The sequence below is a fragment of the Petaurus breviceps genome, unplaced genomic scaffold (assembly GCF_028583685.1).
Source record: "Petaurus breviceps papuanus isolate PSGF00001 unplaced genomic scaffold, PetGlider_PUasm1.0 181, whole genome shotgun sequence".
Taxonomy (NCBI): Eukaryota; Metazoa; Chordata; class Mammalia; order Diprotodontia; family Petauridae; genus Petaurus; species Petaurus breviceps.
Genome location: NW_027185784.1, coordinates 14096117 through 14113113, shown reverse-complemented (window position 1 = coordinate 14113113; position 16997 = coordinate 14096117). Strand labels below are relative to the sequence as shown.

The window sequence follows — 16997 nt, the reverse complement described above, 5'->3', positions numbered from 1 at the left end:
TATTCTGAAGGCTATTGATAATAAAGCACTGATTGTGCTTAGGAGTCAGAAAGGCCTAGGTGAAAAACAAAAAACTACATCTCAGACATCAGCCTTGGGACCTCAAGTAAGGCTTTTAACCTCGGTCTTGTTTTCTTCATCAAAAAACCAATTACAAAACTATCTATGCTTAGGATTGTTAGGATCAAATGAGAACCTGTATGAAAAACATGCCACCACCTTCCAGCACTACATAAGTGTCAATTATACAGCAGGTCGGTCAATTTTCCTGACAGCATTTTCCCAGGGGAGGGATTGTTTTTCATAAGGGCAACACTTCGAAGTTTCCCTATTTTTTTGCCTGTTGTGATGAGGGAGGGGGCCAAAGCCCCTGGGGAGCAGGGATTCCATTTTGTGTATTAAGACTTAAATCTAGCAGCATTAGTTAAGGAATAATTTGTGGTCAACATTATTGAGACTGCTGAAAGCCATCTCAACTGGAGTCAGTAAGAATACAATAAAGGAGAGAAGACTTATTTCCCATGTTCCTGGCCTTATCCTACATCACTCTTTCCTGTTTTGAGGACACACAGAGAAATGTTATTTATATGCCACACTCAAAGCATACCCCAAAATGAAGTAGGGAAAGGGTTATTTGATTTGCAGAGTGAAGAACATTTCTGCCACAAACAAGCAAGCATCTCATTCCACAAGAGCTAACTATATAATAAAGGCAGGAGAACACAAGACAGATAAGAAGGGGTAGGAAAAAGAAAAATCCTTAGCCCAGCATTGTGGAAATACTTTGATGACACATGCGGCCAATCCTGGGAATAAACTTGGATCCTGTACAGGAGCCTATACAATTAGTGTAGCAATTAAAAATAATTTTTAAAAAAAGTTTAGTGCTATTATGACCAACCTACCACTCCTAATGTTGGCAGCTACATTTCCAGGGACCTTTTTTTTTTCTTCCCCTGGGGTCCCATAGGTAGAATTTCTCAGATCACTACAGTATTTGCCAAGTCATTTCTCTTGCACATTATTTTACACACATAATCAGTATCTGTGGTTTAAAGTCCTCTTTTATAGGACCTACTACAATAGACAAGCTCTACTTAAAGGAAACTCAGTATATAAAAATTCAATATTGTGAAATCTGGCAATTATTCAATTCGCTGAAGTGTAAACTTCACAAAAGTACCACAGAGGACCCTTTAACTAGAGAGCACCCTAAATGTTTTAAATTGATTTATGAGAATTCTCTCTTACAAACATTTCCAAAAATACCTGTTGTGTGAATTTCTAAATCCTACCTTTTTATTCCTGTTTCTTGTAGTTTAGACGATCCTAAATAACTTACAAAGAACATAAATTTCCTGCCTCCCTTACCTTCTTAGTCTCCATGTTATAGATCCAACTCTTCTTTAAGAACAAAGTTCAACTTAAACAAAAAGGGGATGGGGTGGGAGTAAAAGTGTCCAAGTAATATTTAATGATTAGTTTTAAAGGGTACAAAAAGCAAAAAAAGAGGACACATCCTGCAATTCCCATATACAACTTTTTATTAAGAAAAAATGAACAAAATACATTCTTTCTCCATATGTACATTACATACAACATAATTCTACAATTAATTGTTCAGCAGATCTCTCACTCATTTATTCACAGAGTAGTGCTCACATATTCACCAAACCAGGGATCAGAAAAGTACTTGTGCTCAAAGTGTGTGTGGGGAGGTGGGGTGGGGGGAGAGATGGAAGTATTCTACTGATAAAAAAAGAGAAACCAGGAAATGGAGGGCATGAGGAAGGGGAATGGTGAAGGAGGGGAAAAGCACGTTAATGAGAAAAGAGCCCAGCACAGATGACACAGAACCTCAGCAAGTTAAGATAACGGTATTTAGTGAGATCTGGTGCCCTAAAGTCTGACCTGTCTACAGGTGCAAGTCCACCTCATTTATTTTGGCTTTCTCCAGTTTCTCATGCCTCTCACTGATGGTTGGAGTACCTTGGACACAGCCCTGAGTGCATGTGTGCAGGTTAGCAGGATTAGAGCACTCTAGACAGACCATAGTGGCTTTTCTCTTCTATACAGTGATATGAGTCCTGTGCTAACAAGGATGTGGGGAGGATGCCCAGATCACCAACACAAATTTCTTAGATGGAGAAAGTTATTAGCTTTCACTAACATCATCCTTATTTTTCATCTATATAATTTACTGTTTCCCTAAGTGAAAAACTTTTGACACTGCCTGTGAGAAGAAAAGTACCTTTTTTTAATTTAGAGACAGCTATAATTCTAATGCCATAAGGAGTAGTTTCTGTCTAAAAGTTCTATCTTACAAAAGGACGCAACTCAGATGTTTATGCCAATGCATATCTGATTTTGAAGCTCAACCACTTGAATAATGTCAAAGTACATCATTTTATCCTTAACAGGTACCAATGAACAAATCTTCACGTGTTAATAAAGGTTCTCTTACAAAACTGGTCTGCCACAAACTTTCTACCATCTCTAGGATGGTTAAGAAGCCAAAGAGAATGTCACTAAGAAGTGTCATTAAAAATTTTCAGCACTAAAACGTGGTACAATCTGATTGCTAGAAGTATGTGTCTGGTCTAGGATCCATTACAATGTGGTGAGGTGTCAAGACTAAGATTTTGGAAAAAGTTAGGCTTCTAGTTACAGATGCCATACTATCTCTCTGTTGAGCCTCTATTTTTGTGGCTTATGGGCTCTACCTGTATCTGAAAATATTAAAGATTCTTCATGCTGGCTGTGAAAAAGTCAAAGTTCACTGTTTTACCCTATCATGCCTCCAACTTGCCAGCAAACATGTCATTTTACACCAGGATGAAAAATTCTTGCTAAAGTCAAGAAAATAGAGAAGCATGACTCCATATACTGAAGACAGCTTTCCCATTCGTTTTCTGAAAAACAAAGCTCAGCCTTATCACATGTGGTCTTTTGAGTGGATGGATGGGTTTGGGGTGAGGAAGGAGTTTAATTATAAGGACTAAATCCAGGAAAATCAAACCTATATAGAAATCTGCTCAAACACACATGTAGCTTTCTAAATTAAGAGAATCAAAATAATGACATTATTTTAAAACTTCTATTGGGTTGCACAACCCATGTGAGGCAAGACACTAAAATCAAAATTATTCCTTTCAAAAGGCACCTCACATATCCTAAAAGTATAAGTTGGCTTGAGAACCAGCACAAACACCACATCTCTGGGGCAGGATGAATTTCAGGAGAGAAAAATAAGCAAATCATCATGTCTTCCTCTGGCATGCTTTCAACTGACAAGGTACTCATTTGCAAATTGTCAACTGAAATATACACCTTGCTGTGGCATTAGTCTGGGGGAAAACTGCAGAAGGATTCAAGCAGGTGAGTTCTTTTTCTTTGCTTCCCCCCAACCCATTTTTGTAAAAAGTAAAATAAGCCTTTTGAAAGCAGATGGCCTCCTTTCTCATAAGACCTGGGAAAGGTGTGGACATATATTCACTTCATTATGTCCTAGAATCACTAAGAGGCAGCAGGATTTGTCTCTCAAATCACACATGTTAACTCAACTTCTGGAATTATTGAGGGCTTTCATGGCATCACCACATGTGTGCCAATGAACTACCAAATTGAGGAAAGAAAAGGCAATCCCAGGGCTTCTGGGGACAAGATTCTGCGTAATCTACCTTAAATGCAGGAGCAATTTCTGGTAAAACTCTTTAAAGGGAATCACAAATCATAGCTAAGACAGTGGCTGGGTAAAATAATTTGGGACTGTGACTAATTTATGCACCTAGCCTTAACTGGATCAGATCAGATCATCCTTTGTTACAACTTTCCATGTTTCCACAGAACTGACAGGGCTCCTTTTGGGGTTTTCTGACAGGTAAAAAAGAAAGGGTCTGGAAAGGAAACTTCCTTCACACTCTTGGATGGGGGTACTTAACCTGGGGTCTTAGACCTTTTTAAAAGAAATACTTTCATAACTATTTCAACATAACAAATTTCTGCCATCATCCTATGTTTTTATGTATTTAAAAGCATTATTCTGAGAAGGGATGCATGACCAAAAAAAAAAAAAAAGGTTAAGAACCTCTGTTCTATAATTTTCAATTAACATCTCAGACATGAGTGCAATCATCTTAAAAGGAAAAAGTTAAACAAAACCAAAATCACTTAAGATCCTGATGCCAAAGCTAGAATTCATATATGCCATGAGAAAATAAACAAAGACCCTGAGTTTATGCATGATTAGTTTATTTTAAAACATGGGCAGCAGCTCAATTCTAAGCAAATTTAGTCTAGGTTTTATGTAGTCATGAAATTACAATTCTCCCTCCTTTCCCCCTCCCCCCTCTTAATCCAACTAGAAAATAAAGGCTAACCAGATGCCAATAATTAAACACAATAATTACTTTTTTGAGATCTGTTCGAAAATTGTAGGTGAGGGGGGAAAAGCTTGGACTGGCTATCTGAGCAGCCACCTTAATCATAAACACAGGCCTGCTTAGAATATCAGAACACTTTTCCTTTGTTGCCAATTAATTTGGCATTCATTAAGCATCAAATGGAACTGAAGACTGGTGACATTCGCATTCATTAAGCCTCAAATGAAACTGAAGACTGGTGATATTGTCAGGCTAGTATTTATGTGGCAGACAGCACAGAGATCCAGACCAACTGCCATGAATGCCAGCAACCCAGATGGTACACAGCTCACTACAGCACAGGGCTACATAGACAAGTAAGTTCTGTGGGACACCAAAATTTGCACAAGAAAAGTTTTATTACTGTTTTCTATCAGTAAAGGTCTGCATCATCATCATCAGAAAATGCTCCCTCACCTAGGTCAGACCAAGACTCCACACATCACATCCACATCTCTCCATCAAGACCTCTAACAGCTATTTCAGTGTAAGGTAAGAAATTTCCACAGCAGATCAGTAATGAAATGCTATTCCCCAAGGACTACAGGATTAATTTGACATTCTGGAGGCAAAAAAAAAAAAATGTCCTTTTAATCAACTCTTTCCATAACACTGCAGTACAGATTAAAGGTCTGAGTTCTTTAATTCTGCTATATAATTTATATCAATGTTTTCCAGTTCAAATTAAACTGGTTAGTTATCTTTTTGGTGACTACTCAAAAAGTGATCAAATTTTTGACAAAGAAAAGTTACTGTTCTGGTGGAAGAGAAAAAGTCAACATTAATTTCAATTACTACTCAACACATACTTTCAGTCTCCCCTCGCTCAGGGAAGGGTGCTAATATTACCCATAATGTAGCCACGTGGAGAAATAGCACTCCAGTATCTAGAGAGAATTATACATTAAACTCCAAAAATGGAATTTCCTGACTCTTTGTTCTGCATTTAGACTTTATGCTGTTTTTCAAATTTCTTATCCTATACAGACTTATTCTATACTCTTTCCCTGTCCAAAACCTAGACTGGAAAGTGAACAAATACAAACACACCCTGGAAGTAAAATTCTGAAATGGCAAACAAGACATTAGCTTCAGTGTATGGTAACTGATATAATTTTAAACACTCATATATGGAGGTATTGTGGCACCATGTAGCGTGTGCATGTGTCTGTGTGTACACACACACACATAACTTATTTGTCCTCTTAGGTTTATCTGTATCCTCAATAATGAAAACCTCTTGTCAAAAGCACCATAGCTGTCTGCTAAAATTTAAAAACTGAACATTAACATTTTTTTCTTGATCAAGCTGGGCAATATTGGGGGAAATACTGAGATTTTATTTACAAATAACTACATTCTCCAATATTGGAGGATGGATTAACATCATTCTTAATTTTGGGTTCCAGTTCAAGTCCTGGAGGGCTTTACTTGGGACAACTTGGAAACACCCCTTATTAGGCCCCTCTGATTTACTGCCTTTATGCCACACAGTTTGAGGGACACTATTATCAGATTTTTTTTTTTTTTTGCTTTTTAGAGGGGGGAAGGCAGGGCAATTGGGGTTAAGTGACTTGCCCAAGGTCACATGACTAGTAAGTTTTAAGTGTCTGAGGCCACATTTGAACTCAGGTCCTCCTGACTCCAGGGCCGATGCTCTATTCACTGTGCCACCTAGCTGATCCCCCTTATCAGAAGATTTTAAAATTTACTTTGCTGAGAATAGCTTTGGTCACCCAAAATTTCATCTACTATCAAAACTCCCTTCTATTCTCTTGGTGAAAGGGTGCATATTTTTTAAGGAAGAAAAAAGTGAACCTTTGAATATGATAACTTATCCACAGCAATCTGTGGGGTTGCTCACATTTAACACCAGAAAAACAAAGGAACAAGTTCTCAAGTCATAGATCTCAAGTCTACTTCCTTTTGAGGCTAATTTTAAAGGTAGGCAAAATACTACTAATACTAAAACTCAGAGGTAGTTTGATAAGAAGAAGCATCCTTAAAAACACAGGAACAAGAATATGTAAGAAACTATAATCCTCTACTGTGATGTAAGTTTCAATGACCTCTGATCTAAAATGTGCAAATTACTAAGATCTGCAAATGAAGTCTTGAATTCTCTTGCCCTGGAGAACTCTACCATTACCAGTCCCACCCCATCTCTACCACTTTTAGATGATTCCTAAATCTTAAAAACATTTTCCCCTTATGTCTGAATAAAAAGGAAACAAAAGAAGCATATTTGTTTCATCAGAACAATTGTTTCTATTTTTTTTTCCTTTAGGTAGCTCTACTGTCCTGGGCAATGCTGACAAGCTTATATGGATCTGAGGAAATCAAGGGAAAAAAAATATAAGACTAATAGACTTCCCTTTCAAAATGTTTCTTGTCACCATTAAAAGCCATATTCAAAATTTCCAATGATGTTAGCTCTTTAAAGAAACATGGGAAATCATAATGATTAAAGGCAGACAGAGATAACTGAGGGTTGCTTAAATATTAAAGAAAACCATTATTCCCAAAACACAAGGAAACAAGGCTGCTGCCAAACTAATGTGGATACTAAAGTCTACTAAGTTTTCATCTCTAGGCTATGAAAACCCCTCTCTATTTATGACATTCCATCACTAAGTGGGCCTTTGGCCAAAGGAAATGTGAAAATTCCCAAAAATTTTAAACCTAGAGGAATATGGGGCTGAGTTATATCAAGCAAAGATATAACTGAGCCAAACAGGTGAATCCTGAGGCGAATATCAGGAAGAGGACTGGTATGGTTAATTGTAAAAAGGACAAATGGGAAGAATGGTGTACTGTTGTAGCAAGAGACAAAGCTACCATCTCTCCAAGTGGTAGGTGTGTACTTTTGTGCTCTTCTCTAAAAGAATCATTAGAAACCAACCATTCTTCAGTTGGTATAAAAATGTTCAAATGGCTAAGGAGGTAATTTCATTTTACAATATTCAGCTTTTATGTAAATATTCTTCACATTACTTACAATGAAATGACCTACAATTACCATATAGATTCCTAGTGGTGACAAGAATGATTATAGGATAAACTCACTATGTAACTACTATTACAAGGTAGAATAATATAGCAATCTTAAACCAGAAATGCATTCCCTATGAACTACTTAAGTCCCAAACTAAGATTAAGTGCTGGATGTAATTTCTCTAAAAATTTCTAGCCCAATTTCCGAATTTTTTTTTCCTTTTAAATTTCTATTCTCTGAAAAGGCATTTTCTCTGCTAAGTTATCCTGAGGTGGCCCTTATAAAGCAGAGAAATTTTCTGGAATGATTACAATGTCTACAATATAATTCTTTCTCCTTCCATGTTTAGTACCCATGAAAACCATTCAAGGATGCAGTCTTAATGGCTTAAATAAATCACCATGCTGTGCTCTAAAATCACTATATAAATGTTTCCTATCCACCTTTACTAATGAGACATAGTTTCCTTCTGCTTAGAAGCTAAGCCAGCTTAAGAAAATTATTCATTTGATATCTATATTAACACTGATGGTCACGTTTAACAAGAAGAGGTAGGTACATTAGCCTGAATTTCTTTGCTCAAAGAATAGGTCAACTTTTAATTAACCATGCTGGCCACATGAGGTCTCTGTCACTCTACTATATAAAGCTGTAAGTGCAACTAGGATGTATGTCTGCAAATAAAACCAATTCTCATGAAGCAAAGGATCTGTAAATAGTTTTAAAGATCTGACTCATTCCTGGAAGAAAGTAAACTATTTCACTGCAAAAAGAAATGGAACTGAGCTGAAAGATATATACATTAATTTGGGGAAGAAATCGATCACCAAGTCTGTTTGGGAATACAGCAAAAGTGTCACTAATGTTTTTCTTTTAAATGGGATAAAAAGCAGACCTTTCAATATTGGAAGCACTAAACTAAGGAATCAGATCTTGCAAGTTGTAATTTACATAAGCTAGGCACTCTGAAAAATATGTCTACATGACAACAAACTGGCTTCCCTATTTGAATTACAACATGACAAGCATTCTTTTGGGGAAATAAACACATACTCCCTTCAGCAGGTACACTTGTAGATTTCAAATCAGGCTTCATGCACATAATGAAGACCTACACATCTTCCTGAGATTATTAAGCATTATTAAACCCCTAAGCAGAGATATAAAAAATATTGTCTTTTGATGACATCTAAGCAATGTCCCTTTCCCTGACAGTCTAATAATTTACAATTTACTTTGATTCCACCACCTCACTGAAAGAAAACCAGGTAAAAAGTACATAAGAAAAGGAAAAGAAAGCCCAAAGTTCAGCAAAAGATGAAGCTAAGAAAAATGTACTCCCCCCCCCCAAAAGCATTAAGCTACAAAAAGAGAAAAGGTCCCTAAGGATGGGGACTCAGTTTCCCCAACAACAGGATCCATAATGAGTTAATGACTTATATGATAAAGGACCACGGCATTGTGAATATAAGCAATGGAGGGTAGCAAAATTTCATTTGGTTATACATCAAAAGTGCCAAAATTCAACATGACATCAAGCAAAACAAGTCAATTTCTCTATTAGGGACTCTATAGATTAAGCACCCAGCAGAAATAAAGCAACCATCAAGCTTAGGTCCTTTTCTCCATCTTAAACAAGACTCAATGGGATGTAATGAAATTAACTGGTTGGTGGCAAAGCCCAAATCTGATGTTTCTAAACATCACAGAATACAAAGAATTTTTATTAAACTTCTCAAATGTGTAAGGAAACAGCATTTACTCAACTGGAAAGCCAGCTGGTTTTGCAGACACAATTTAATGATGAACTACACAATCATTTGGCAGAAAATCTATGTTACCATTAAGTTATTAAAATCTAAAGTCATTTTTTTTTTTCACAAACTAAGATGTATATCTAACTGCTTAATAAATCTCTGACTGCTTTGGGGTATTCAGAAAGTTTTTTTTTAAATGCTTAAAAAATATAATCCTGGCAGTGAGAGAAAATGTACTGTTAATAGTTTTCAAGAGAAGTAAAATCATGTGTTAAGGAAAGATTAAAGAAGGACCTTGAAGTCTTACTCCTACATGAGACCTTTTGAAAGCACAGGTCAGTTTCTTTCCTTTATTGAAGTCCAATACTGCTGCCCAGGGACATACTTAATTTCTTACATTGACGAGCTATATTTCTTTTATGTTGAACCTGTTAAAATCATGCATAGTAAGTCATATGCTGCATACATACTACCCAAGGATGAGCATAAGGCCAAGGGCAGGCTTCTGACATTATGCTCCACTGACTCACAGCACCACATGTGAAAAAGTACATGAAAAAAAAAAATAAAATAGAAAAACCTACTTGTCATACTTGTATTTGGATTAAATTAAGTTATTTCTGCACCATTTCTTTTCTCCCACTTAAAAGATGGGTCTGGGTACTTAAGTAAATGACCATAAACTGCACTCCACTGGACAATGACAAAAAGAGCCTTTTTACTCTTTTAAACTACTTTCCACAAACCAAGCACATAGAAACGGGTACAAGGAATTAAAAGGTGTGGCTCTGCCAGCCCAAACTAAAAGCTGTAGAGAAGCAGAGCACAGAGGGGGGCAAGTGGAAGGTACTTTCCTATGTGCTCCACAGGAGAAAGAGCAAGCTCCCTTCCCTCTGCTGGCTACTTCTCAAGTGGTTAACTCGTTCAAACTCGACTGCCATTTTCTCAGTTTAAGGCTTATCTGAGCAGAAGCCAAATGTTTTCAACAGCATCTACTGCAAAATACACTTGTATCTTAATACTGTATACCAAACTCAGCCAGGTGACTAGGTCAAAGTTTCACTTTCTAGTTGAGAAGAGTATGAATCTAAGCCCTGTCCTTTCTCATATTATACAATGTAATTATAAGACGCAAGTCAACATGGACACATACATTACCTTAACATATACCAAGTGTCCTGCAGAATTACATAATTGCCAAGAACGTGAGGAGGTAAAGCAAGTGACACAGCTGCTTACAAATAGCTGTGAGGAATAGGGTGGAGGAGCAAAGGGGGATGGGGACCAAAAACAACCCATTAAGACACACAAAACAGTCTCTCTGTTGCAGAAAAAAAGTGGTGCCTACCCCTTATGCCCAAATCATTCCCTCCCCAAGATAAAAAGGGACAACTTTCACATTCAATAACTCTTAAAAGTCAAATGATAAAAAATTAAATGGGAAAGAATACCAATTCCACTTTATTAGCCTAATTTAGGAAGAGGGTGAGGAAAGTGTAGTGAGCTGAGGGTATGAAGGAAGAGGGCCAAAACTGAAAACAGTGAGATCCCTTCAAATATCTGCTGTATTCCTCTATCACTGCAACTTGTCAGTCAACACAGTCAAAATCCCAAATACTGAACGTAGACTTCTTTTCTTCATACGGGTGACTCAAATGACTCTTTAGTTACAGTGTGATGAGGTCGACCAGGTTTCCTTTGGGAGGGGTCATGCTGTCTGGAAAGAAATTTACTAAGATATCAAAGAGCTGAGTTCTTTGAGCGTAGGTGTGATCCACATCCGAAAAGCCTAATGGGAAGAAACACAAAGAAAACACATCCAATCTACCTGAGAACTCATCCCATGAAAGACAATAAAGCCAGCTCCAATCTCTTCTTGTCTGGTCCACTGAACGCTCCTACTTCTCAATTTTCATACACATAGAGCTGTAACTTCATGCTTGCTTCAGACATACTAAAATTTCCCAAGGATGTTAATAAGAAGGCCTATTGTGAAGTTAAAATGAAATGAACTTTTGGGAAAGGAGGAGGGGTTAAAAAAACCAGAAAACTATCTGCTGTTAAGTTTTAGGAAGTTCTACAACTGAGAATTGACACGGCTAAGATGGTTCAGTTGAGATACTAAAAAATGAGTGATGTTCCCCAAAGTGAGCAACAATTTATCAAAATGTTATTTCCCTTTGTCTTTCTGTACTATTTAATTCTTAGGTTTCATCACATCTTTTGAGTATGCAAAATAATACTCAATTCTTTTGGAAAACCTAATCTGTGGATTCCCCTGGCCTGAAATGGGTTATCTGAGTTAAGGTATAAATTTATTTAGCATTATTTAGAAATGGGACCATAAAAGAGCCATGTAAACTATAGTCTTTGGTGTAGACAGTTTCAAATGGATCAATTTTCATTCAACTTGGGAAGAGCCAGACTCAGGAGGGCAATTTTGAGTTTAATTTATTTTATCTCACAAAACACAAGGGCAAAACATAACTTTGCAAGGATAATGGCTGCCTGCTGGAAAATAACCTTTACAGCACGGTAAGTGCATTCAATTTTAAGTGAAAAGATACTGATCTAGGTCCTTTGTTCTAGTGCAATGATATATCCAGGATAACAATGATGTGTGAGGAACTAATTACTCAATGATAGATGTAAGTGAAGTTTATGGTACTCTGATCATTCTAAAGTTGACTTACTAGGGTTGTCATTTTGATCTACACAGTTTACTTTTAGTTTCTTTGTTAACATATAATGGACTAATGCCAGGAAATCTCACTTTCCTCCCAAAATGGCACACCAGTTTCATATGTACTTCCTGCATTCAATACTATCTATGGACAAGAAACTTAACAAGTAAAGCATAAGGCTCAAGTTTTAGTTGGGTGTTAATAGTAAAAAACAGAGTCTAGAACACAGTATTGTCATCCGTAAAATTTACAAAGCTTTTAAGATTACTAGAATGATTTTGCCAAAAGGCACTGCACACCTTCCATAAGTAACAAAGAGACAGAGATAATACACACTCCACCAAGTTATGAACTTAAGAAGCATGAAATATTATTCACCCCTTATTAAATATTAGAGGATTTTGGTATCGTAAACTCTTCAAGGGAAGTATGAAGAATAGAGGTAATACAATATGCCCTAAAGACTTTGGGTTTTTCCTTTTTGTCACATGCTTTGCCAAAAAAAAAAAAAAAAGAAAAAAGAAAACCTGCTAAATCCCACCAATGGTCTGCATGCTTTACCACAGCGGGACATAGATTTCAACAAAGGGCTGAACCTAACCTCAAAAAAGATTAAACAATGAGACTCAGTTATTTAACTGTTCCCTAAAGCAGCTCACTTTTGAAAAAGTATGATAATGACCAATGTCCATAAACTACTTTCCTAATCTTTAATCTTTGTAAATACTACATGGAACACTGAAAAATATCTAAATATTATTTAATCCCACCAAAGAGCTTGCATACATTGGGATTATACCTGACCAAGAGGAGTCATGTACCTCTTTAAAAAAAAATAAAAACCAGGGATTTGGTTGAGGTCAGCATTTTGAGAGTGGAATAAGAGAGATGCCATTCACCAAAACTATAAAGGTAATAATGAATAACATTTGGTTTTAATTTTGAGTTTCTTGATACCAAAAAAAAATCATCTAATATAAATGGAGTATCTGGTAATCCAAGAATCTTATGAGGAGCAAAGAAGCACTTCATTTGTCTAAGTACTGGAGGGTGGGGGAGGAGAATGAGAAAAGGGGAGGAAAGAGGATTATTGTATCAAATGTTTACTTATAGCAAAGCTGGCATAAAATCTCATTTCTTGGGCTCTCATGCTTTTCACTCAAATTCACCAGGATTAAAAACGAGACATTCAAAAAGAAATTACTAAGTTTTCAGACAAGGCAGAGGAAAAAATTTTAGGAATTCTTCTCTTCTACTGTTTTCTGCTAAGCACTGACAGCATCTGTTTCATGAGTTGCTGTGGCCAACCTTCATATTTAGTTAGTTTGGTTCTTGGACAACAGACACACAGTTACCAGATCAGTTTTTGAAGTTCTTCTAGAATTTAACTCTGAATGCAGAGCATTCAAGAAACTAGGGTTACCTTGGTGCTATAGTGAGACATCAGAGTAGTACACTGAGAATGTGAGATAACACATAGATAGCTAGAATGCAATAATAATAATTATCACTACAATTTATATAGCACTTAAAGGCTTGTAAAGCACTTTAAATATTATCTAATTTAATCCCCACAAAAACCCTGGGAAGTAGATGGTATTATCATCCGTACTTTACAGATGAGGACACTTGCCCAGGGTCCTAAAGCTAGATATTGTCTGAGACTAGATTCAAATTCAGTTCTCCTAACACGAAGCCCTGATCTGTATCCACTTGAACCACTAACCTCTGAGTGTAAAAGAACAAGACAACCTTTAGAGAACTAGGTAGATCCTTTCTGGAGTATTATGGGAAAATTGCCCAGTGTGAGAAAGAACTTAGCTCTGCATCAAGAGAGGGACTACTCACAGCAATGACAACTCCCCAAAGCACTGGCAAGTGAATCTGGTTATGCTTGGGTCACCAAGGGGAATAGGAGGTATGACTGGGATAAAACAGATGTTTTAGCACTATGAAATATATTATCCACAGGGGTGAAAACCAACTCTCTTGAGGCAAAGTTCCTGGCATTTAAAACCATTTGCTACTATCACCCTATACCCAGTTACCATCTGGAAATTACTATTACCCTGGAGGCACTAATAAACCAAGTGGAGATATTTTGGCACAGTTCATCTCCAATATGATAAAAATTATGGCAGCTGGTTGTGGTACTCCAGGTTGTTTTGCTTTACCACAACTAAGCACTTCTATTAATAAACATGCAGAGGGCACTTCCTAAACAATGGGACTCAATGGGCTCTCAAACAGCAGTAAGCTGGAATGGAAAGTTCTTGGGACTTTCCAAAGTGATGGGAAATCACCACCACTCTACTATCATATTTCTTAAGAACTCACCAGGGCCATATTTTGCAGAGGCAGGTATCAGACACTCCTGCAGCATATTACTTGAAATGAAGCTAAGGGCACATGGCTAGGCTTTCTAGGTACTAGGGGAGGTTCCAAGTGCTGATTCTACAGCAGGCATTCACTACCTTTTCTCTCTCTATCCCACTAAAAACAGTGGAATGAAGAAAACAATAAAATGTAATCAAAACTGTTTCAATAGGATGACATGACAAAAAATAATGACATTTAACAGATGCCCCAAATTATCATTAGCACTAGGAATTCCAAAAGAAAGGTTGCTATAAAATCATTTAACTATAACGTTACTTCTACTGTAAAATCAATTCTATGGATTAAATATTTGCTAAATACTAAGAGTAAATATTTCCTTAGCAACAATGGGACAAGAGTTAAATTATTTTCTAAATATATTTTTATATTAGTACAAGAAAGTTGTAGCATTCTAACACATGGTGTCAAGATGATTAATGATTAAAACTCAGAAGAGTGAGGTAATAATTAATGCATTTTCCTAGCAATGAGAACAGCAAAACCTCTTACGTTATATAAGCTATGAGTCCTAGAATAACTAATAATATAAATGATAACAATAATACCTAACATTTATAAAATACTATGTGCCAGGCACTGTGCTAAGCACTTTATAATTATTATCACAGCCACCTTGGGAGGTAGTGCTACTAGTATTCCCCATTTTATGTATGAGGAAACTGAGGCAAACAAAGGTGAAGTGATGTGCCCAAGATCACAAACCTACTAAGTGTCTGAGGCTAGATTTGAAATCGGGTATTCTTGACTCTAAGCCCAGCATTCTATCCTCTGTGCCACTTAGGCGCTCCCAGAATTTGTCTGATTTACAGCTTACAATATTCCAAATTATTATTATTATTTTGGTGTTAGAAATCATTAAAATAATATTAAGACAAACTCTATCAATGTAACAGTGGAGGCCTCAAAACTTACAAAACAGAGCTCTGAAAAAGATAATTCCAAATACTCTTAAACTTTGGCTGGGCTTGATCCTGAAGAATCAGTCCCCATTTCTGTCCTATGTTCTTTGCTACCTTTAATTCCACTGCCCACAGAGTTCTGTAAAGAACAAGCTTCAACCATCTGCACACTTATCACAGTAAATGTATTAACAATACTGCCGCTGGATTCCAAAGCAACGTGATACAAATTACTTTGTTTTGACCAAGCTTCTGTTGCCTTCTGTTTGCATAATAGCACAGCATCTGGTGTAACAGGAGCTGCAAACTGATCCACGGAGACCCAGATCTTAAGAACACTGGTGACTGACACATGGAAAATAAACTTAAAGTAAGAAAGCCACAGAGACCAGACATATTATCTTGAAACTGGGTGTACTCCACACCCAAAGACAGTAAAAAGAGAAATGCCATTTGTTTGATGGATTAACATCTAACCTTGAAGACAATGTATTTGAAAGCCTCCCCAAACAGTATGACATACTGAATGATGAGTCTCACCTGAAGATATACATACCTAGTGCTGTGAAATCCGAGCCAGACTTGAACAGAGCTGAAGCTAGGAGCTGAAACTGGAAAGAGGAAAAAATTAGAGCCAAGTGTAAAAGTTCACCGAGTAATAACTCTGATAACCCTGAGCCTACCTCTACAGGTATGATCAGTTTTATCACCAGAGGGCAGAAGGAAAAATAGCACATATGCTCATTTTATTGCTAGTTCACTTCTCATCTGTACACACAGAACAGTATTTATTTTGTCTTAAAAATCAAGTGTATGAATTTTTTCAAATGTAGTATGTCTTTGAATTCCAATAAATATTAATTTTTGAGATCAATATACATTCTTACTTTCCCTATAGTCTTACTCTAAGTTAACCGCTACATAAATGACAGTTTTAGAAGAATGATCATGATCTACATGAAGATAATGAACTAACAAATAGATTATATATTCCAGAAATTTGTTTGTAAATTGGTGGTTGTGCTCCCAGAACAGTCCAACAAGTTTCTCTAGCTCCTACTGCAGCTATCAAATATTTTTATTCATTACAAATCTTGACACGGGCAATGAAAAACTGTAGAAAACAAAACTTCTAGAATACCAGCAGTTAAGCAAAAAAACCCTTTTCAATTTACGTTGAAAGCTGGTATCTGAAGAAAAGGTATAAATGGAGGGTAAGTTAACATAGTTCTGCACTCTAGATACCAGGTATCATTAAACTAAAACAGTTAAAGTTGCTGGGGGTGCCTTGGATTTAAGCCTTGTCATTTAGTCCTATACTGTTTTCCAAGGCTTCATTTATGAAGACAGAAGATGTTTATAAACTCCCTTGTTCTTTGGACTCTTAGTTACAAATTTAGTACCCTCTATCTCTCCTAGGATTTATGACCCTCAAATTCTTCTATTACTTTGGTTGCTTTTTCCACCCCCGGCACATTAACACATCTCCCCTTTATCCACGTCTCTTTTTAACTTTGAGGAACTTTGAAAACTATAGCATTCAAGATGTCAGAAAGCAGTGACTCTCCCCTCCCTAGATATGTTCCCCTCTATTTCTAACTAATGACCAAGTTGATTTTTCCCCTCATCAAAGGCTATATTTCTTTTATTTCTGGTTTTTGTCCTAAAACCTGCAACATTAAAACATCACCTCTCATCACCATTTTACCAACTTAAGCAAGCAATTAAATGTTATCTCTCAATTAACCGTATTAATAAAACACAAATATTTCTCAAAACTACTAAATTATATAAAGAATACAGGGAGAAAAACTCTACTGAATAGCCTAATTAAGTGGGAA

At 36.6% G+C, this 16997-nt stretch overlaps 1 protein-coding gene across 5 annotated transcripts in view; it reads right to left on the bottom strand.

The window, feature by feature from the left end:
- Positions 1-1521: 1521 nt before the first annotated feature.
- The window catches only part of MKLN1 (muskelin 1), a 305308-nt gene continuing 289832 nt past the window's right edge, over positions 1522-16997 (bottom strand). For all 5 annotated transcript variants that reach the window (XM_069087238.1, XM_069087241.1, XM_069087239.1 and 2 more), the window contains 2 exons: positions 15713-15767; positions 1522-10962 (listed from right to left, as the gene is read on the bottom strand). In XM_069087238.1, the coding sequence (XP_068943339.1) occupies positions 10841-10962; positions 15713-15767 (177 nt within the window). In that variant the 3' untranslated portion in view covers positions 1522-10840. The remainder of the gene's footprint in view (positions 10963-15712; positions 15768-16997) is intronic.